The sequence below is a fragment of the Physeter macrocephalus genome, chromosome 14, assembly GCF_002837175.3.
Source record: "Physeter macrocephalus isolate SW-GA chromosome 14, ASM283717v5, whole genome shotgun sequence".
NCBI lineage: Eukaryota > Metazoa > Chordata > Mammalia > Artiodactyla > Physeteridae > Physeter > Physeter macrocephalus.
Window position 1 is genome coordinate 43,376,925 of NC_041227.1, and position 22,434 is coordinate 43,399,358.

Consider the following 22,434-nt stretch of genomic DNA (forward strand, 5'->3'; position numbering starts at 1 on the left):
TTAATTAGGTGTGCATGTGTTAGACATCAAAATTATTTCATTGGTTAACTTATTACTTGGAATAGAAAAAAATGAAATGTTTGTGTCAAACTTAGCCATTAGAAAAACAGATTCAGTTCACAAGTTTCTACTCTTCTCACTGCTACTCAAGTATACATCATCGAACGATATACGCCCTGAGAGTAACCAGTAAGAGATATACATTAAATATAATGTACCATATCTAATAGGGAAACAAGCTTATTATAAATTTTTATTATATACAAGTTTTGCTTACTCAGGAGAACACAGCCATTCTTTAGAGGCAGTCCCATGACTTTACTCTTGCTGTATTTTGATTTCTAATAACAGAAATGACTTTCACATATATGTATTTTATTTTATTTTATTTTATTTTATTTTTTGCGGTACACGGGCCTCTCACTGTTGCGGCCTCTCCCGCTGCGGAGCACAGGCTCCGGATGCGCAGGCCCAGCAGCCATGGCTCACGGGCCCAGCCGCTCCGCAGCACGTGGGATCCTCCCGGACCGGGGCATGAACCCGTGTCCCCTGCATTGGCAGGCGGACTCAACCACTGTGCCACCAGGGAAGCCCTATATATGTATTTTAAATCACGAGTTCCATCTTACGGCTTCGCAGTGATGGTAAGAGTACAAAATTGGCACTGAGAGAAAATCAGCTGTCTCTAACTGGACCGTGCAAGGCACCCCATCTCTAATAACCCTGGAAGCTTCTCTTTCCTCTAACAGCCAACCAGTATTTTATGGGGGGAAAAGGACAAATAATATCAGTCGTATCAAAGGACAGCCTCAAATTGTCACCCTAATCTTTTTGAAGTACGAAAATATGAAACTTACTGTCAAATTTTTCCACCCTGGGTCATTATTTAAACGATCAGCTATGTAATAGCGAAGACATTTAGCAAGATTGTCCATGAACTCAGTTCCCTAAAATGACAGAAGGAAATAAATTAACCTATCATTTAAGAGTTAGCAATAACTAGCAAAGTATGAGACTACTTACTGGTGTAATGCAGTTGCTGTCAAATCTTTCCTTTATTTCTTCTGGAGGAAGAAAGCCACCTAGAGAAAAAGGGGCAATGCTTTGTTCTCCCCATAAACAGTGAGCTAACTATTCGATATTAGGCCAGAACAACAAAAACAATAAGTTGAAATACAAAAGAAGGAGAAGTGTTGTCACCTGAGGAACAATGATCCCCCTTTCCGAAGAAAATAAGATTCCTCCCCTCAAATTTAAAGTAAGCTTTAACATGACTGTCAAACAATACATGGTACACAAAAGATACTATATTGTTACATAAAAATATAAAAATTATGACATTCTTCCTAATGCCCCTGGCAGAACGAACACACACACACACACACACACACAGAGGTTAGGGGCTCTGATCCTACTAACAGTTCTTAAAATGAAGGGGCCTTAGAAAAACAAAGTTAAAATGCTGAGTTTATCACAGCTTTATATCACCTAGAGGGATTTAGAAATCCTATTTTTTCCTCTTTATCACTGATTAGCTTTTTCTCAAGACACAAATATATTTTATAACATCTTCAAGAAAGAAGACATCTCTAAAAGCAAAGACAACCTGTTATAAATATAAACAGGTTTTAGAGTATTAATTACAATCTGCAGCTAAAATACTCACATACTTGCACACTTCCAGCAAATTAAAATAACATTAAAGGCAGTGTAATTATAAGCCTCAGCCAACTTCACTATGTCTCTTTCTCCACTTGCCAAATGCAACATCCTGAACCAAAAATCGTAGCTTTCCTGGTCTATCATTTTGCCTCATGTAACAAAACACCAAACAAGCCACCCTGCCAGCACCGCCCTGCACCGTGCCGCACCCACAGACGTCTTGGAAGAAGCGGTCCCAGGGCGTCAGGGCCCTGGTCGTCCTCCTCTCTGACACTCAGCCAACTCCCACCTCTGGACCCATCAGGGCTTTGAGGAACTGCCAGGTTTTCCCCAGGCTTGGGGAAAGCCTGGAAACATGGTCCCATCATCCCAGGCTTCCGCATCCAGACCTGAGTTCTAGGGAGAAGCAGCAAGTATGCCACCAAGACTGACTTGAGGAAAATGCTTACAGAACTGTAGCTTCCTAACAGCCCCCATGGAAAAAGGAAGTAAGAAGCACTCTTCATGTGTTTCTAGTTTACAGATATATAAAAGTGAGCTGAAGGGCTGCACTCGCCCTGACAGAAGTTGACAATTTGCTCTCCCTACCAGAATTCCCTCCTTTTATTCCCAAGTTTCCCGTTTACTATAGAGTTTGGAAATGAACAAGCTTATTAATGGAATAAACGATTCTATTAACTACTTTTCCTCCACAGTGAACGTCAATTTCCCTTGGCTATCCTGGGGTCCTGACTAAATTAAAACCGTACTTATTTGTAAGGAGAAGTCTCCACCCCTACCCCCGTCTGCATACATCTGATAACAAGTCCAACCTCAAGGTGCATGTTCTTTACCTTTTGCCAGTATTTCTTCCTTGACTCGCTGCTTCTCTACTGCTGCTTCCATTCCTTCTTTGGATGCTCGGAACCTCCTCGAACGCTGCTGGTTCATTTTAGCGCGTGGCGCCTGAAAACAGGTATTTCATAGTGACATAATACTGTTCCAAACATTCGCAACTAAATCTGTACATTATTTTGAATCAGTTAGTCTTACAAAAATAGTATGCTAAAATGGAAAAGTTAAGTAATACGTCCAAACAATCCTTTCATGACAGACAGTAGATCCTGGGAGCTTAAGTTTGGACCAAGAACCTTGAACGCTGAACTCAGGTGAGTTAGTGACATGTCAAAAGGACAAACATCCTATGAGGCCACAGCACTTAATACTGCAGGGTCCACGCCCCAAGGCCAGTTCCACTGGGTTACGACGCTTTCAGGCACCCCAGATGGAAAGCTCACTTTACGCAAAGACTCAGCACACAGCAAGTGAGTGGTTTCTACAGAACCAGGATCAGGAAGACCTTCCCTTTGTCCACGACTAAAAGGAAGGATGGTCTCCAAATGGGATTCACAAGACCTTAAAAGCCTTTTTTTTCCCACAATAAGGTTCATAATTATCACTCTGTGTCTATAATAAGGCACAGCAGGTAGAAAAGGAGCAAGGTTTTAATCAAAAGCACTCTTAAATCACTCGAGCCAAATGTAACTTCAATCACTGGGTAAGCCTGAATGAAGTGAACTTAACTGCAAGGTTTTGCAGTTGCTGAACTGGGTTTGGGGCTGGAAGGGACTCTCAAGTATCCTGCCTACATGAAATAAGTTATTTCATATTCTCTTTAAACAGTTCCCTTTCCTGTAAAATGAGACCACCTAATCTAACTCTTTCAGGTTCTATGATCTACATTTATATTTTAACAAAACATGAGTTATAGACAAGAGCGTGTACATACACATACGAATGTGCACATAACTTAGACCTGATTCAGCAGAAGCACACAACGGAGTACAGTGAAAGAGCTTCTTCAGGAAACTTAGCTAATGTGAACTGCAATCTGCTCCAAATAGGACATATTCCTGTTCCCTTTATTCCTCACTACACTTTAACTGCAACTTAAGTTTTCAGGTAGCTAAGATTTTTCTTTGAGTAAATAGTATCTCACAGAAAAGTTAAGCTTCTTGGACCCAAGTTTTCCAGATTTTCAAAATTATTTCATTAGCCACCAAAATTATTATATCTAAAAGAAAGGGAATCAATGTGCATATGGCTAAATAAATTTAGGGTTATGATTTACCCTAATTTTCCTTGAACCCTGATATATAGTTTGCTGGTCATTTATAACTGAAACCACTTGGTATAATTATAAGCTAGTCCCCTCCGAAGTTATCGTGATGACTACTCACTGCCTATAGGATAAAAGCCAAACTGAGTGTGACAGGAAAGGCCTTCTCAAGCCCCTCTCTCTACTTCTCTTTCCAGTCTAAACACCTGCAGTTGCCCCAGCATGTCAGTGTGGCCAAAGACACAGAAAGTGTGTGACCTGGCACATTTGAGACATCTGGAAGGTCCTCCTTCCCCACATCTGTCACATCCACCTCCCTCCTCTGCCCCTGCCCTCCCAATCTCCAATTATTCTTAACTCTTCAAAAAATGGGACAAAAGCCCCCTCCTCTCTATTTCCTCACTCCCCTGTAGCACTGACTCCCCCTCCCTCAAGGCCCCCGCAAGTGCCGTCTAACGCCCGAGGAAGGCCCTGGGTAACTAACCTTGCACGTCTACCTCTGCCTCTGTCCCTCGAGTGGCGAGCCCTTCAAAGCAAGGGCAGTCACTGACATCCCCAGCCCCTCACAGGACGCGGCACAAAACAGGCACATACACAAAATACATTTGAATGAATAACTGAAACATGAGGCTTTCTTTCTCAAATTCACTATAGTCAACATTTTTCACAATTTAGCTTACTTTCATTCTAGACACTGGGAACACAGCAAAAACAAAAATGGGGGATTCTAAGTCATTTAGCACTTACCACTCCATCTATTGCCATGTAGAGAAGTCGTCTTGGTCTTACAATATTGAAAAGCCTGTCAATGTACTCAAAGATTGCAACCATCATTTCATCCTCGTTTTTCGGTGCTGGTCTACAATGACAAGCAAACAATGTAATATCATACAGTACTCCTCTGTAATTTGTGACATCAGTAACAAAAATGGGTTACGTACTTGTCTTCAGGATGAGTACAGGGATGGATGATTCCATTCATATCCAAATACAGATTATCAAACTCCACATCATTTGGATTAGGTTTACTGGCATCGACAGGAATCTTTACACCACTGCATTCTTTTGGCTATAAGAAAGTGATAATTAACAGCAGTTTGACCGTTCAAGTCTGAAATTGACACACCGCAGGCTCAGTATGAACCTGCTTCATTTCTGAATTGGAAATAAAATACTTTGAGTAATCTTTAAATTATAAGATAAGCTATTTTAGTCCTTAAAGATTCCATCGCAACAAGTTACTCTTGACTATGTGGGGGATAGTTACCAAATTCCCAAATCACTCAGTTGTCCAAGACAGAGACCATGGGAGTCATCTTAGAATTCTCTCCCTTACTGCCCATTACCAGTAAGTCCTGTCAATTTAACCTGAAAAATGCCTCTCCATGCCATCTCCTCTCATTCACACTACCAACATCAGGCATCACCTCTCACCAAAAGATTGGAACAGCCTTCATATGGGCTGCCCCAACTCCAGACTCTCCTGTCTCCAGCCCACACTCTATGCTGTCAGTTTTCTTTCTTAAATACAAATGTGGCTGTGTCTTCATCTTCCCTCATTTTTCCAATGATACCACAGCAGGTGCAGACCAATGAGCCCAGCCCTTACCCACCCTGTCCTGCCAAACACTGCTCGGGCCACCAGATCTCCCCAGTTCCTGGAAGATACCCTTCCCTCTCTCAACACCTCTGCTCCTCCTTCTTCCTCCCAACCAACACCCACTTCCTGAAACCTTATTAATTTTCCAAGGTCTAGACTCAGATCAAATGCCACTCACTTTATAACACTTTGTACACATCCCTCAAGAAATTAACTGCTCCGCCTGCATTTCCTCCCAATTTTGCTTATTCACTTGTAGCACTTTTGTGGTCTTATAATTAGTTTGTCATTCTAACCCCCAGCTACACTGTGAGTTCTTCCAAAGGCAAGGACCGCGCCATACTCACTCCTGGAGGCACTCAGTTGTATTTCTGTGGTAAGCATTATCTTTCTCTTTTTCTGCCAGAGCTTCAGCAAATGATAACAATGAGACTGGTTTTTTACTCTTACTAATAGCAAAGTCACTTAAAAAGTAACATAAAAAGTATCATTTGTAATAACAAAAAATTGTGAACAACTTAAAAGCCCATCAGGTACATGCTACGTCATGGATGAACCTCAAAAACATTCTGCTAAGTAAAAGCCAGTCACAAAAGACCACAAAAGATCCCATTTACAAGATCCAGAACAGACAAATCTTTAGACAGAAATAGAGTACCTTCAATCTGCGGTTGGGGGAAGGGTGAGGGAGATAGGAAGTGACTAAAAACGGTTACAACATTTCTTTGGGGAATGATGAAAATGTTCTAAATTATATAACAGTGGTTGCTGTACCACTGCATATATACTAAAAACCACTGAACTGTATAGTTTTAACAGGTGAATTTTATGGTATATAAATTATATCTCAATAAAGCTATTTAGAAAAGAAAAACAAAAGGTCAACTTAACTAGGAAAAAAAAGAGCCTGTAGAAAGGACTGATGAACTGTGGTACGTCCATACACCGGAACGCCAGACAAAAGTAAGAGTCAAAGAAATAGTGCTGGAAGGTCATAAATATCTTAAGCCAAAAAAGCAAGGTGAAGAAGAATAAACATAGTATACCACTTACAGGAAGTTATAAAATACACAAAACAGTATTAGGCATTGTTCAGGGATGAATACGGATGCAGTGAAAGCACAGGAAAGAGCAGGGGAATCATGAACACCAATTTCAGGACAAGTGGTGATCTTCGAGAGAGGGAAGGAATGAGACTGGGCTTCAGTTTGTATTTATAATGGGAAGAAATGGATATCAAAACAGGGAAGAAGCTATCAGTGATCTGTGCAGACACCCTGTAAATCAGGAAAGAGGGGCTTGATCAGAAGCAGTGAATGGGATCAGTGGGAAGGAAAGCAGGTCAATTTAGGAGGTCTATCAAAGAAGATAATCTGATGAGTCCAAAACAAAAACAAGCTCTATGAAGGCAGGAGGCTCTGTGCCTCTCCACCTCACCTCTACATTCAAAGTCCACATTTTCCTTTCTCCTGAGCCAAGCACACACCACACTCAGTAGAATCCAAACCCACTTTCTTTATGCTCCCCAAGAAGCCAGACGGTAAGTATTTTAGACTTGTTGACCGAACGATCTCCGTTGCAATGACTCATATCTGCCTTTATAAAGTAAAAGCAGCCCTAAACAAGATGGACATGAATGAGTACGGTTGCATTCCAATAAAACTTTACAAAAACAGGAAACCACTGGTTTGCTATATTGCAGCTCTTCAATGAATGCTGAGTGCAGCTGCATGAGAATTTCCACTTCCACTACCTAGAAAGTATAGCCTGGGGAAGGAGGTATAGGTGGGTCCTAATTTTGAGAAAAGAGCTCCAGGCATTCCCAGTAAGAAAATGGAACATATTTTTCTCTCCAGAGTTCTGAGGATATCTTCAACACATTAATTATATAAATTTAGAGTTTCTTTCTTCAAGAGAAGATTCTGATACTCAACAAAGGAACTCACTCTTCAAGAGCCCTGCCATTAAATACAATGCCAGTTACCTCCTGCTAGGTTCCAGAGAGATTCTTAATCAAAGAGTAGATAAAAGGAGAGCTACTCTGAACCCTAAAACCAATTCATTTCAAATAGCTTTTCATTATCTTTCGGGTTTTCCAGATGATAAACTGAGCACACATCGCAGCCTTCCCTTTCTATCCCCAGACCACATAAAAGACTAGAAACAGGGACTTCCCTGGTGGTCCAGTGATTAAGACTCCACGCTCCCAATGCAGGGGGCCTGGGTTCGATCCCTGGTCAGGGAACTAACTGCATCCTGCAACTAAGAGCCCGTTTGCCGCAACTAAAGATCCCGCACGCGGCAACAAAGATCCCACATGCTGCAACTGAGACCCAGCGCAACCAAATAAATAAATAAATTTTTTTAAAAAAGACTAAAAACAGGGCTTCCCTGGTGGTGCAGTGGTTGCAAGTCCGCCTGCCGATGCAGGGGGCGCGGGTTCGTGCCCCGGTCCAGGAAGATCCCACATGCCGCGGAGCGGGTAGGCCCGTGAGCCATGGCCGCTGAACCTGCGTGTCCGGAGCCTGTGCTGCGCAATGGGAGAGGCCACAACAGTGAGAGGCCCGCGTACCGCAAAAAAAAAAAAAGACTAAAAACAAACAAATAACCACAATTGCATAACTGTGCTGAAAAACCAAAAGGAGATCCTTCTGTGACTGATAAATCACAGGGGATGCCCAAAATGTGGAAAACTAGTAGATCTGATCAGATGGAACACACAGTCTCAAACATGCAGAAGTGGGAGAACACAAGAGGACTCTGGGCCCAGAGGGGGCCCACAGGACAGCGTCTGGATGATCCCGCAGCAGCAGCAGGAACAGCCCAGCGGGTCAAGCCCTGCACTCTCCTCTCCCCTGGCCCTCTCAGGCCCCATGTGGACCAGTCAACTTGAGACAGTTATTCCCAGAAAACACGAGTGCTTGCGGAGGAAGGGCAGTCAGTACCCTGGCTGAGCAGCAGTTCCCCGCAGGGGCAGGGAGCACACCCACCCAAAGGCTGGCCGTCAAGGCAGTTCTGCCCTGCAGGAAGCCCACTGCATGGAAAAAGGAAGGGATATATGTATCCCGAACAAGCAGTTGAGAAATTACCCTGGTTGTGCACAAATATGCCAAGGAATCAAGATAAAGAAGGTATTTGAAGAAGTAAAGATGGTACACATACACAAACAGTGAATCTGTATAAAAATACACTCCACAGGTTTTGAAGTAAACCCCCAGAATGAACGTCACACCAACCTACTGTTCCAGTCAACCTTATACGGTTTTCTGGCTCTTCAAATTTAAGGCAGAAACCACTACTATCAGTAATACCTAACTAAATGCTTTTTTGTTTAAGTCTGCACAGTATTTAACAGCAGCACTAGAAATATCAGGACTCATGTCTGAGGTTCCACTGTAAGGAGAGCTCCCACTGTTGGACGGTAGATAACATACTGCAGAACTTGGTTTTAGACTTCCCTTAAAGCAGCTCAGAACTCCAGAAAAGAACTGCAAAACACAGGTGACATTTTGGGGAGAAAGGGTCAAAAGCCTACTGAAAAATTTAAATTACAGTATTTGCGTTAAAAATTCGGGCCATAAATTTTGATGTAGTTTTCAAACAAAAAAACTTAGCATTTTTAGTGATTAGTGTTTTTTTAAGTTGCATGTATGCCAGCTCTCCATTCTTATACAGTGTTAGTCAACAAGGACTCCTAATTATCACAAACGTTTACGGAACACTTAAAATGGGATAGACACTGTTCTAAGGGCTTTTACTCATGGATTATTTCCCTCTCTCCTCACAACAACCCTGTGAGGTGCAGAGTATCCCACTTACAGATGAGAACACAAATGCTTAGAGGGGGTAAGTGGCTTTCCAAAGTCCCACTTCTGCCAAGTTCAGAGACCAGGATTGAACCCAGTCATCTGAATTCAGAGCTGGTATCTTAAGCAGTATGTCAGACTGATTAATTGCAATTTCACTAGATTCAGCATAAACTTATTGAACACCTATAATGTGTGTCAAGGACTACAGCCAGAACTATGGGGGACACATAATATGTAAGATGTGTGAATCTGATCTTCACTCTCCAAGACAGAGATCATATTGGAGAGCTCGGCTACCAGCATGACTGCATGAGGACTTCTGCCTACCTGCTCCCCAGCTGAACTAGAGAAAATTTTTTAAAAAACCAAAACATTTAAAGCCTCTGGAAACAGTCCAAGGAGCAAACAGCAATCTAGTCAAGAAAAGCTTTGAAAATTCAGAAATGACTTCATTTGCAACAGAGCATGGAGAAGTTTACACCCAAGGGCATTCAATCTCAAGAACGGCATAAGATGTGGTGAAAAGAACTGAGTAGGTAAATCAGGGATCTAATGAAGATACAGCCTAGACCACAGACCAGCTGGTCTGCAGGAGAGAACTGGGGAATAAGACAGCTGGGAGGAACCCTCCTGGGGTTAGAACGGATACCAAACATTAATCTCAGAAGCTAACCCTTGGAAGGTGCCACAATTTCACTGCATTAGTCTGTAGAGGAATTTATTCCCTGAGCGCTGTTGAAAACAATGGTGCAATGGACAAAAATCCATGGAATTTAACTGCTGGGTGATCACACCCAGCAGTTAAGTGGGTGAGAGTAGGAGACAGCCCTACGTGTGCCACTGTCATCGCAGGGTGACTGTGGGCACATCCAAACTGCACCTCCCTGCGGATCAGTATCAGAGGCATAACAACACGTTAAGGAAGAAACTCACCTCGTTAAAATAATCCAGCCAGTAGCTACATAAATAACAATAACATATCTGGGAAGGGTTTGGGGGGACCAGCACCTAAAATATCCTGTTCGCAGGAAAAAAAAAAAAAATCCGGGCATGCAGAAAAACAAAGTATGACCCACATGCTGGAAAAAAATCAGGCAAAAGAAACTACCTGTGATAGTGTCCAGATGTCAGATTTAACAGAATAGAGTTTAAAGCAGCTATTATAAATATGTTCACCGAATTAAAGAGACATATGGTTAAAGAATTAAAGAAAGGTATGATGACAACTTTTATCAAATAGAGATAGTAACAAAAATAAGAATTGTAAAAAACAAACAAATGGATACTCCAGAATTGAAAAATACAATAACTGAGATCAAAAATTCACTACAGGGGCTCAACAATAGATTTGAACTGGCAAAAAAAAGAATTCTTGGGACTTCCCAGGTGGCGCAGTGCTTAAGATCTGCCTGCCAATGCAGGAGACACGGGTTCGAGCCCTGGTCCCACATACTGCAAAGCAACTAAGCCCGTGCACCACAACTACTGAAGCCTACACTCTAGAGCCCGTGAGCCACAACTACTGAGCCCATGTGCCACAACTACTGAAACCCACGCACCTAGAGCCCGTGGTCCGCAACACGAGAAGCCACCGCAGTGAGAAGCCTGCACACAGCAGAGAAGAGCAGCCCCCGCTCGCCACAACTAGACAAAGCCTGCGTGCAGCAACAAAGACTGAACACAGCCAAAAAAAACCCCCCAAAATAAAAAAAGAATCCTTGGGACTTCCCTGGTGGCGGAATGGTTAAGAATCCGCCTGCCAATGCAGGGGACGCGGGTTTGATCCCTGGTCTGGGAAGATCCCACATGCTGCGGAGCAACTAAGCCCACGTGCCACAACCACTGAGCCCGCGTGCTGCAACTACTGAAGCCCTCGCACCTAGAGCCTGTGCTCCGCAGCAAGAGAAGCCATCGCAACGAAGCGCCTGTGCACCGGAACAAAGAGTAGCCCCCACTGACCACAACTAGAGAAAGCCTGCATGCAGCAAAAAAAAAAAAAAAAAAAAAAAAAAAAAAAGAATTCTTAAACTTAGGTTAATAGAGATTATGCAAGCTGAGGAGTAGAGAGAAGAAAGGATGAAGAAAAACGAACAGAGCCTGAGAGAAATATGAGACACAAATAAATACATGAACATACAACTGGAGTACTGGAAGGAGAGGGGAGCAAGGAGCAGAAAAAATATTCAAGGAAACAATAACAAAAAAGTTCCCAAATGTATTGAAAAACAATAACCTACACGTGCAGGCAGCTCTAACAACTCCAAGTAAGATAAGCACAATGAGACCCACAGACAGATACATCAGAGTTAAAATGATGAAGGTATAAGACAAGGAGAAAATCTTCAAAGAGCCCATAGGAAAAATGATGAGTCACTTACAAGGGAACCCCAATAAATTTAACAGCTGGCTTCTAGCAGAAATAATGGAGGCCAGGGACTTCCCTGGTGGCACAGCAGTTAAGAATCCGCCTGCCAATGCAGGGGACACGTGTTCAAGCCTTGGTCTGGGAAGATCCCACATGCTACGGAGCAACTAAGCCCGTGTGCCACATCTGCTGAGCCTGCGCTCTAGAGCCTGTGCACCACAACTACTGAGCCCACGCACTGCACCTACTGAAGCCCACGCACCTAGAGCCCATGCTCTGCAACAAGAGAAGCCACCACAATAAGAAGCCCGCACACCGCAACAAAGAGTAACCCCTTAAACTGTATTGCAAAATTGTCAGCCTTCCCTCAAGTAATCTATAAATTTGATATGATTTCAATAAAATCTCCACAGGAAATTTTTTTTAAAAAAAGAAATAATTGAGGCCAGAAAGCAGTGGGATAACATATATAAAGTGCCGAAACAGAAAAAAAAAAATGTTAACCAAGAATCATATAACCAGGAAGGCCGCTGTTCAAAAATGAAGGTGAAATAAAGACTTTGCCAGATAAACAAAAATTGCATTTGTTGCTAGCTGACCGGACTTAGAAGAAATACTAAAGGAAGTTCTTCAGGCTGAAAGTTAAGTGACCCCACTAAAGATAATAATACATTTTTTTAATCCTTTCTTTTCTTAACTGCTATTGCAAAAAACAATTGGATGAAATGACATTTTGTAAAATACTATGGCTTACAACACACACTTTAATATAAATGTAATACATTTCCTAGTAACAGCCCAAAAAGAGGTGGGTAGAAGCAAAATAGCAATGTGCTATGGAAGTAACCACAGATGGTAAAGTAATAATTACAGCAATGCACTGTTGGGTTTGTAACATTAATAGATATAATACATATAATGACAATACCATATAAAAAAGGAAAATGGGGGGACTTCCCTGGTGGTCCAGTGGTAAAGAATCCATCCTGCAATGCAGGGGACGTGGGTTCAAAACCCTGGTTGGGGACCTAAGATCCCACATGCTGCGGGGCAACTAAGCCCGCGTGCGATGACTACTGAGCCCTCGTGCCTCAACTAGAGAGCCCCGTGTGACACAAACTACAGAGCCCATGTGCCACAACTAGAGAGAAGCCTGCACGCCGCAACAAAAGATCCTGCATGCCGCAACTAAAGACCCGACGCAGCCAAAAATAAAATTAAAAACAAAAGGAAAATGGTAATCAAGCCATACAGCAGTGAAGGTTCTATATATTACTGGAATTCAGCTAGTATAAATCTAAAGCTAACTCTGGGCTTTCTCTGCCGGGGGCCTGGGTTCAATCCCTGGTCGGGGAACTAAGATTTGTAAGCATGGTGTGGCCAAAAGACAAAAAAAAAAAATATAAAGCTGATAAGATGTGTATAGTAAGCCCTTAAGATATATTTTTTAAAAAGATCACTAATGAAATCTAAATGCTACATTAAAAATACATATAGAAAACAGAAAGTAAAAGGGCAAATATAAATTCTGTGATATCAATAACATTAAATGTGAATAGATTAAACAATCCAATCAAAAGACAAAAGTTGTCAGACTGGATTTAAAAAAATATCTAATTATATGCTGTCTACAGGAGACACACCTGAGATTCAAAGATACAGAGTGGGGCTTCCCTGGTGGCACAGTGGTTGAGAGTCTGCCTGCCGATGCAGGGGACATGGGTTCGTGCCCCGGTCTGGGAGGATCCCACATGCCGCGGAGCGGCTAGGCCCGTGAGCCATGGCCACTGAGCCTGCGCGTCCGAAGCCTGTGCTCCGCAACGGGAGAGGCCACAACGGTGAGAGGCCCGCGTACCACACACACACACACACAAAAGATACAGAGTGAAAGTAAATGGATGGGGAAAGAGACTCAAACAACAACCACAAGAAAACTGGAGTGGCTGTACTAGTATCAGACAAAATACCTAGACTTTAAAAAAGACTTACTGGAAATAATGACATTTGATAATGATAAAAAGGTCAATCCATCAAGAAGACATAAAAATTAGAAACACATGCACCTATAACAGCATCAAAATACATGCAACTTTTAATAAATGACAAAAAAGAAAGAAACAGACAATTGAACAATAATAGCTGGAGACTTCAATACTCCATTTTCAATAATGGACAGAATTGGACAGAAGATCAACAAGGAAACAGGTAACTGCAACAACACTATAAACCAACCAGACCTAACAGACTTTTTTTTATCTTTCTTTTTTTTTTTAACATCTTTATTGGAGTATAACTGTTTTACAATAGTGTGTTAGTTTCTCCTTTACAGCAAAGTGAATCAGTTATACATATACATATGTTCCCATATCTCTTCCCTCTTGTGTATCCCTCCCTCCCACCCTCCCTATCCCACCCCTCTCATGGCAGACCTAACAGACTTTTACAGAACACTCCACTCAACAGAATATACATTCTCAACTGCATATGAAACACTCTCTGGGAAAGACCAATTGCTGGGCCACAAAACAAACTCAATAAAAGCATAAAAGTGATGCCAAGTATGTTCTTCAACCACAACAAAGCAATGAGCTCAATAATGGGAGAAAAGTTGGCAAATTCATAAACGTGGAAATTTAAGAACACGAAAATGAATAACCAATAAATTGAAGAAGATATCAAAAGCGAATCAGAAAACAATTTGAGAGGAATAAAAATGAAGACACAACATATGAAAACTTACAGTGTAGAGCCCAAAAGCAGAGCTCAGAGGGAAATTTATAGCTGTAAGTGTTTATAATAAGAAAGATCTCAAATCAACAACCTAACCTTCATTGGAATCATGTTGATTATAACTGATTTGAAGAAGGCCAAGTGAACTGAATAAGATCACTTGAACAGCATGTTTCTTGTAACTATCCTTATATTCTTCTCACAAAAGGTCTATAAAATATTTGTTTAAAATTTTTTTGTATCAAAATATTTGGAAAATTAGAAGCTTCTTTTTAACATGTACTGATATGGCTTGAATTATTATTTTATGAAATTAAGAGCCCTATATACCGATAAATCTTTTCACATAATATCATTTAAGCTTTAAAAAAAAAAAACAAAACAAAATCTAACCTTCCACTTTAAGACACTAGAAGAGCAAACTGAACCCAAAGCAAGCAGAAAGAAGAAAACAACAAGTATTAGAGAAAAATTTAATGACAGAGAATAAAAAGAACAATTTTTAAAAATCCATGAAACCAAAGATCAACAAAATTGACAAACCTCTGGCAAGTCTGATCAAGAAAGAAAAAAAGCAAGGTGGGAAAACTAGATTTCACTACATGCAAACAGCACAATTCTATACTACGCAATGTTACCAAGAGTTAGACACAAAAATATCCCCACTTTTACTTAGACATATAAACTACCAAAAATAAACTTAACAAATAAAATTCTGAAATATCAGTGCAAGGCACTGTTTCATGCACTTAACTTGGATTAACTGACTTAATCCACACAACCATGTGGCACATATACAGCTGATCTTCTTTATTCACAAATTCCTTATTTGCTAATTCACCCGCTCACTAACATTTTTTGTCACCCTCCCAATCAATATTTTTGCACTCTCAACGTCATTCACAGACACAAGCAGAAGGGTGAAAAATTTGAGTCCACTGACACACACATTCCCAACTGATGTTAAACAAGGCAACATTCTGCCCTATTTAAGCTCTCATACAGAGATGACCAGAGCATAGAGACTATAGGAACAGGGTGGTGAAATGCAAGAAACTCCAGTTCTTCACTGTTTAGGAGAGTTTAAGTCATTTTCCCAAGACCAGAAAGCTAATGAGCGGAGGACTGTATAAGCCAAGGACACAAAGTAAAGAAACTGATGGTTGAATGAATTAAGAGTAGTTAAAACGCCAAAAAGAAACAAAATGGAATCATAAAAAAGAACAATTGTAAAATGGAAACAAAGCACAGATGAGACAGACAGCAAACAGTAAGATTACAAATTTAAATCTAACCATATCAATAATCACATTAAATGTAAGTGTTCTAAATGCCCGATTTACAAGGCAGAGATTGGGAAAACAGTTTGGCAATTCCACAAAAAGGTAAACATGGAATTTCCATAAGACCCAGCAATTCCACTCATAGGTATATATACCCAGAAGAATCAAAAGCAGGGACCACTCATAGGTATATACCCAAAGTATTGATCTATTGTACAAATACCTGTGCACCAATGTTCACAGCAGCATTATTCACAATAGTCAAAAGGTAAAAATAACTTGTGTTGGGATATCATTATACAGACTTAAAAATTAACAGTTATAGAATATATGTATCTTCAAGTTTTACAGATGCTCCCAAACTGTTTTCCAATAAAATTCATTGCATTTTCATACAATAGGTTCCACAGTGAAATACTACATAGTAACGAAACAAACTGAGATAAATCAAAGAAACATGAAATCTCATAAACACAGATACAAGAGAAAGTAGACGTTACAGTACCACTTTTAACAATATAAGCATTACCAAAACTACTCTTTGCTATTAGAAGACAGGATTGTGGGGTGGCCACTGTCTAGAAGGGAGCAAAGGGGAACTTCTGGGGTACGAATACTACGATAATATTCTGTTTCATAATCTGGATGCAAGTCATACATTTTTATTTTGTGAAAATTAACAAACTATACACATAGTTATATAACTTCAATATATTAAGAGTTTAAACATTTAAGTGACTATACATGCATATATGTATTTGTGTATATATACTTCAATTAAAAGGTTTCCAAAATCCGAAAATAAAGAGAAAGAAATTGATACATGCTAAACATGGATGAATATTAAAAACACTATGCAAAATGAAAAAGTGAAATAAACCAGACACAAAATGACAAATATTATATAATTCCACTTATATTAGCTCCTAGAATAGGCAAATTCATAAGATAGAAAGTAGGGGGGGAATAGACCATATTAACACTAGTCAAAAGATCTGGTTATATTAATACTGGACAAAACAGATTTCAGAGCAAAGAATATTACCAAGGATAAAGGTCATTTTATAATGATAAAGAAGCACATTCAGGTACTTCCCTGGTGGTGCAATGGTTAGGAATCCGCCTGCCAACGCAGGGGACACGGGTTCGACCCTCCGTCTGGGAGGATCCCACATGCTGCAGAGCAACTAAGCCCACGAGCCACAACTACTGTGACTGCATGCCACAGCTATTCAGCCCGCATGTCACAACTACTGAAGCCCACATGCCTAGAGCCCATGCTCCACAACAAGAGAAGCCATCACGATGAGAAGCCTGCACACCGCAATGAAGAGTAGCCCCCGCTCGCCGCAACTGAAGAAAGCCCGTGCGCAGCAACGAAGACCCAATGCAGCCAAAAATAAATAAATTTTTTAAAAAAGAAAAGTATCAAATCTTCAAAAAAAAAAGAAACACATTCATCAAGACGACCTAACAATCTTAAGCATTTACGCACTAATAAAAGAGTTTTAAAATGCAAGGAGCAAAAACCAACAGAACGGAAAGAAGAAACAGACAAATCCAAAAAAATTATAGAAGATTTCCATACCCCTATTAAGTATTGATAGAACAGGAGACAGAAAATCAATGTGCTGTTCAAGTCTTCCATATCCTATCAACCAGCATGATAACATTTATAGAACACTCTATCGAGCAACAGCAGAACTTGTGTCTTTTTCAAGTCAAAATGAAACATTTACCAAGACCATATTCTGGGTCATAAAACAAATCAGTTAAGCTTTAAAATACGTAATTCAAATTATGGAAAGTTATGTTCTCTGACAAGGGAACTAAATTAGAAATCAATAACAGAAAAAGAATGCCTGGAAAATCCCCCAAATATTTGAAAATTAAGGAACACTCTTCTGAATAACCGATGAGCCAAAGAAGTCAAGGGGATATGAGAAAGTATTTTTTACTGAATGAAAATGAAAAGACAACATGTCAATGTTTGTGGTGTGCCACTGGAACAGCACCTAGCAGGCAGCTTATGGCACGCAACAGAAGCAACTCAAAGAAGCAGCATCAATACAATGACCTCAGCTTCTACCTTAAGAGGACAAGAAACACAAGCTAAACTCAAAATGAGCAAAAGAAATAAACAATAAAAATAAGAACAGAAATTGATGAAGTAGAAAACAGAAAAAACAATATAGAAAAATCAATGAAACCAAAAGCTAGTTCTCTGAGATCAGTCTAGCCAGACTGATAATGGAATAAAAGAGAAAGGACAAAATTGGTATCAGGAATGAGAGAAGTGATATCACTACATTTTCTATTGATATTAAAAATAAGGAATACTATGAACAACCTTATAGCAACAAATTGGACAACTCAGACGAATAAAATCTGTGTAAGATACAAACTACAAAAGCTTATTAAAAAAATAGATAATCTGAATACCTCTATGTCTACTAAAAAAATTATATTTTTATCTTAAACCTTCCCCCAAAACTTCAGGTCCAGATGGCTTCACTGATGAATTCTACCAAATACTGAAGGAAGAAATAATACCAATTCTACACAGATGCTTCCAGAAAACTAAAGAGGGTATGTACCTCTCAACTCAATATGAGGCCGAGATTACTCTGATACCAAAACTGGACAAAAACATTATAAGAACACTATAGACAAACATCCTTTTTGAACATAAATGTAAAAATTCTCAAGAAAATGTTAGCAGACTGATTCCAACAGTATATAAAAATAATACACCATGACCAGGTGGGATTTATCCACCTGAAATGCAAGGTGTGTTTAACATTTAAAAATCAATGTAATTCACCATGAAAAAAACCCTAAGAAACAGAAAGCATAGTATGAACTAAAAGCATAATAAGATATCTCTAAGAAAACACAAGAAAAAATCTTGGTGACCTTGGCAAAGATTTCTTAAATATAACATAAAAAGCAGGAATACTGAGGAAAAAGAAAGAAAGCAGACTACTAAAATTAAAAACTTTTGCTCTTCTTTGCACTGCTAAGTAAAAAGACAAGCCACAGATTAAGGGAAAATATTTGCAAAAAAATAAAATCAATATGTAAGAAACTCTACAATTCAGTAAGACAAACAACCTAACTTAAAAATGGGCAAAAGATATGAATAGACACCTCACTCAAGAAGACATATGGAAAGCAAATAAGCACCCAAAGAGATGCTCAACATCATTTCTCATTAGGAAAATGCAAATTAAAACCACACTGAGATAACACTACACTAGAATGGCTAAAACTAGAAAAACTAACCATACTAAGTGTTGACAAGGAAGTGGAACAACCAGACCTATCATACACTGCTGGTGGCAATGAAATGGTACAACCTCTTTGGAAAACAGTCTGGCAAGTTTTTCTTTTTAAATAATCAAACACCTACCATACAATGCAACCAATTCATTCCTAGGTATTTTCTCTAAAGAAATGAAAGCATACTTTCACACAAAGATTTGTATGCCAATGTTCATAGACTTTTTTAAATAGCCGAATACTGGAAACAATCCAAACATTCACCAATCAGGTGAATGAATAAACGTGATATATGCACAACACTGAATACTATTCAAAAATAATAAGAAATAAACTACTGATACAAGTGCCGACATGGACGACTTTCAAAATAAATATTCTGAATGAAAGTAACCAAGTCAGGTTAAAAAAAGAGTACATATTGTATAATTCCATTTATTTAAAATTGTAGGAAATGAAAACTTACCTATAGAGTCAGAAATAAATCAGTGGTTGACTAAAGATGGGCAGTGGGGAGGGGTTATGGGGAGGAACAACAAAGGGGCAGAAGGAATGTTTCAGAGATGATGTGCATTATCTTGATTGTGGTGATGGGTTCATGAACATACACATATGTCAAAATGTATTAAATTGTAGACTTTAAATACGTGCAGTTTGTTCTAGGTCAATTGTACCTCGGTGGAGGAGGGAGGAGAGAACAGAGAAAAGAAAAATAAATCAATCTAGGAGGACCAGTATTCAGAGTTCAGAGAAGGCAGAGTAAACGGAAAACAAGAAAAAAAATCAAAGAGCATTCCATAGAACTAAAGAACACAAGCCTCCAGACTCAGTCAGCCAAGCACTGATCAAAATGAACTGAAATTTTTTTTAAAAAATCTGCACCTAAGTACATAATTACAAAAGCTTATACCACCAAGGATAAAGATCTTTTAAAAATTCAGAAAGAAAAAGAGATCAACTACAAAAGAATGAAAGCAAAAGAACACAGAAAGCAAGAGCATGGGCTTCCTAGTTTTGACGCTGGCTCTGACATGTATTAGCCACAAGACCTTGAGTACGTTACTTAACCCCTGTGTGCTTCACTTTTCTCATCTGTAATAAGAAGAAGCAGAAGGGGGGGAGAGGAGAAGGAGAAATAGTTATGTGGTTGTTATGAGGATTTAATAAATTCAACTGTGAAGTGCCTAGTACATGTTAAACACTACCTAAGTGTTAGCTAAATAAATAAATCACATTAACATTCAACTTCTCATCAACAATTCTGGATGACAGAAGTCAAAAGAACAATGCCTTCAAAATTTTGAGGGCAAGTAATTTTCAAACTCTGCCTAGCTAATGATTATTCACGTATACAAGGGTAGAATGGACTTAGAAAACTCACATACCACACAGCACTTCTTAAGAACTCAAGTAAGAACAAAAACCAAGGAAGTTAAGGTTTAAGCCAAGAGAGATAATGATTAGAAAACAGTATCTCCAACTGAAGAAATTTTTAAAAATCTAAGGAAGCGGCTTTCCAGCAAGTCTAAATAACCAGGTATGACAGCAACAGAAATAAAGACTTCAAGCAGTCTCCAACTAGAAAGAGGACTCGATAGAATAACTGATGAAGGAAGAGTCTAGATGGGGAACCATGTATAATGGAAAACAGGCAACACACAGAAAAAGACAAAAGTAGCACAAGAGAAGAAACAGAGTCACAGTACATAACCTGAATCTACACAATGACAATAATCACCAATACTATTTGATTTTTCATGTTTTGAAACAAACCTGTATAGCCAAAGCCCTGACAATTTAATTCTGGATGCCAACGAAGCAAGAGCACAGCTGAGAAGCTTGGGATGAAGAGTAAGAAAACAGCAGTAGAAAAGCTAATACCTAACCTCAGAATGTGAAGAATCATGGGATACTTTGTAGAGGAGATGGAATAAAACAATAAAGGAATATTACTTAAATTTATCAAGTTTACCAATAGAAGGAATAAAAATAATGATTAGGAGGATGGGGGCGTGTGGGGAAGGGCACTGCATAAGTGACTACATCCTCTTCTATGATAGCTAGAATTCAACAGATATACCCAAAATCAATAAATCACACGTAAGCAGGACATTTGGAAATAAAACCAAAAATAGTTTAAAGCAGTGATCACTGGAGAGTAGAAATGGGATAAGATGTAAGTAAACTTAATAAAGTTTGATAAGAGTTTTAAAAGCAAAGGACATGAGCATTCAGTTGAACAGTTTCTCTTTGAGAAAAACACAGGGAGTACTGGAAATTCATCAGAACAAGAGTTTCGGTTCCTCCTAGAATAGAAACTAAGCAAAATCAAGATCTCACATCGAATGAACGCTGGAGATCCATCTACCTGTCCAAAAAACAAACAAACGAACAAACAAATCTCACTAGCCTAAGCAAAAAGTTCCCAGCGTCGACTGGGCACTTTCTTCAAAAACGAAGGGGTGGGGAGCATAATGTGCCCCTGAACTTCCCAATCCGGAAATTCTCATCAAGAGTACAAAATCGAACTGGGACGGAAACAAGGAAAGGACAAATACAAAACTCAAGAACGGCCAACAGTCTACGTAACACTAACAAACCAACAACAAAAAATGTATTGTCCAAGTGCATCCAGGAATTCTGAAAATGTCAAAGGCATGCTGCCCAGCAGTCGGGCACCTAGACAAGGGGGCACTTAAGGGACTTCTGTCCTGTCCTAGACATTTCCGAGGTGCTGCTCTCTCCGTAGGACCTGACAACAGCAACAAATGGCCTCTCCCCTAGCAGAAAACCTTTCAGGCTGGGACAGGAAACGACAAAAAGCTGCCTCCCCCACCCCCCGCCAGCATTACTTCACAAAGTGGCTAGAGGCTGGCAGGGGCACCCGCGCGTCCCTAACCAGCTAACTCAGCTGACCAGCCGCGCGCTGCCCGACGGCCGGGGAGACGCTTCCAAAACCCAAACCTTGCGAGCAGGGAAGAAACAAAGCCGTGGGCGGGGCCTTCCGCCGGGGAATCTGCGGGCCGGGGAGGAGCATCCCTCCGCGAGCTCCGCCACTCGGCCCTCGCCCCGCCCAAGCCACCCCCGGAGCCCGAGTCCGAGCGCTCGCGCCCGGCGCCCGGCGGCCCGCGGCTGCCGGGGGCGAATGCAGCGCGGGCCCCCGCCCGGCGCCCCCCGGACGGGCGGCGGGCCCCAAGGACCGCGGCCTGGACGCGCCGGGGCTCCGGGCGCTGGCGTGGCGGCCTCCGGGCGCCTCCTCACCTTCTCTTCCACGCAGTTGACAATGATGGACGGGTACTTGCGGCTGAGCCAGCGAAAGAAAGCCGGGACTCCCATAGCGGCGGCGCAGCTGTAGGCGGCTGCCCGGCCCGCGGACGGACGTAACCAGAGAGACAGGCAGCAACGGGCCGCGGGCACTGGCACTTCCTCCCACGTGCACCCGGCGACAGGAAGTGAGGTGACGGCGCCGCCGCCGGGGAAGCCGGGAAAGAAGCTCCGGCCCGGCTGGGCGGAGCGGGCCTGGTCGGGGGCGGGGCTGGCCAATGGAGCGGGCGGCGAGGGCCTCAGCCCCCGTGGCTAGGCGCGCGTCCTCGGCGGTACCTGTC

General features: G+C 40.9%; 1 protein-coding gene across 1 annotated transcript in view; it reads right to left on the bottom strand.

The window, feature by feature from the left end:
- XRN2 (5'-3' exoribonuclease 2) overlaps positions 1 to 22,267 on the bottom strand; it is a 78,805-nt gene extending 56,538 nt beyond the window's left edge. Inside the window, exons 1-6 of the mRNA XM_007122992.4 lie at positions 22,091 to 22,267; positions 4,702 to 4,829; positions 4,508 to 4,619; positions 2,496 to 2,607; positions 1,024 to 1,082; positions 858 to 947 (exon numbers count right to left, since the gene is read on the bottom strand). Of these exons, the coding sequence (XP_007123054.1) occupies positions 858 to 947; positions 1,024 to 1,082; positions 2,496 to 2,607; positions 4,508 to 4,619; positions 4,702 to 4,829; positions 22,091 to 22,165 (576 nt within the window). The 5' untranslated portion in view covers positions 22,166 to 22,267. The remainder of the gene's footprint in view (positions 1 to 857; positions 948 to 1,023; positions 1,083 to 2,495; positions 2,608 to 4,507; positions 4,620 to 4,701; positions 4,830 to 22,090) is intronic.
- Positions 22,268 to 22,434: the final 167 nt, after the last annotated feature.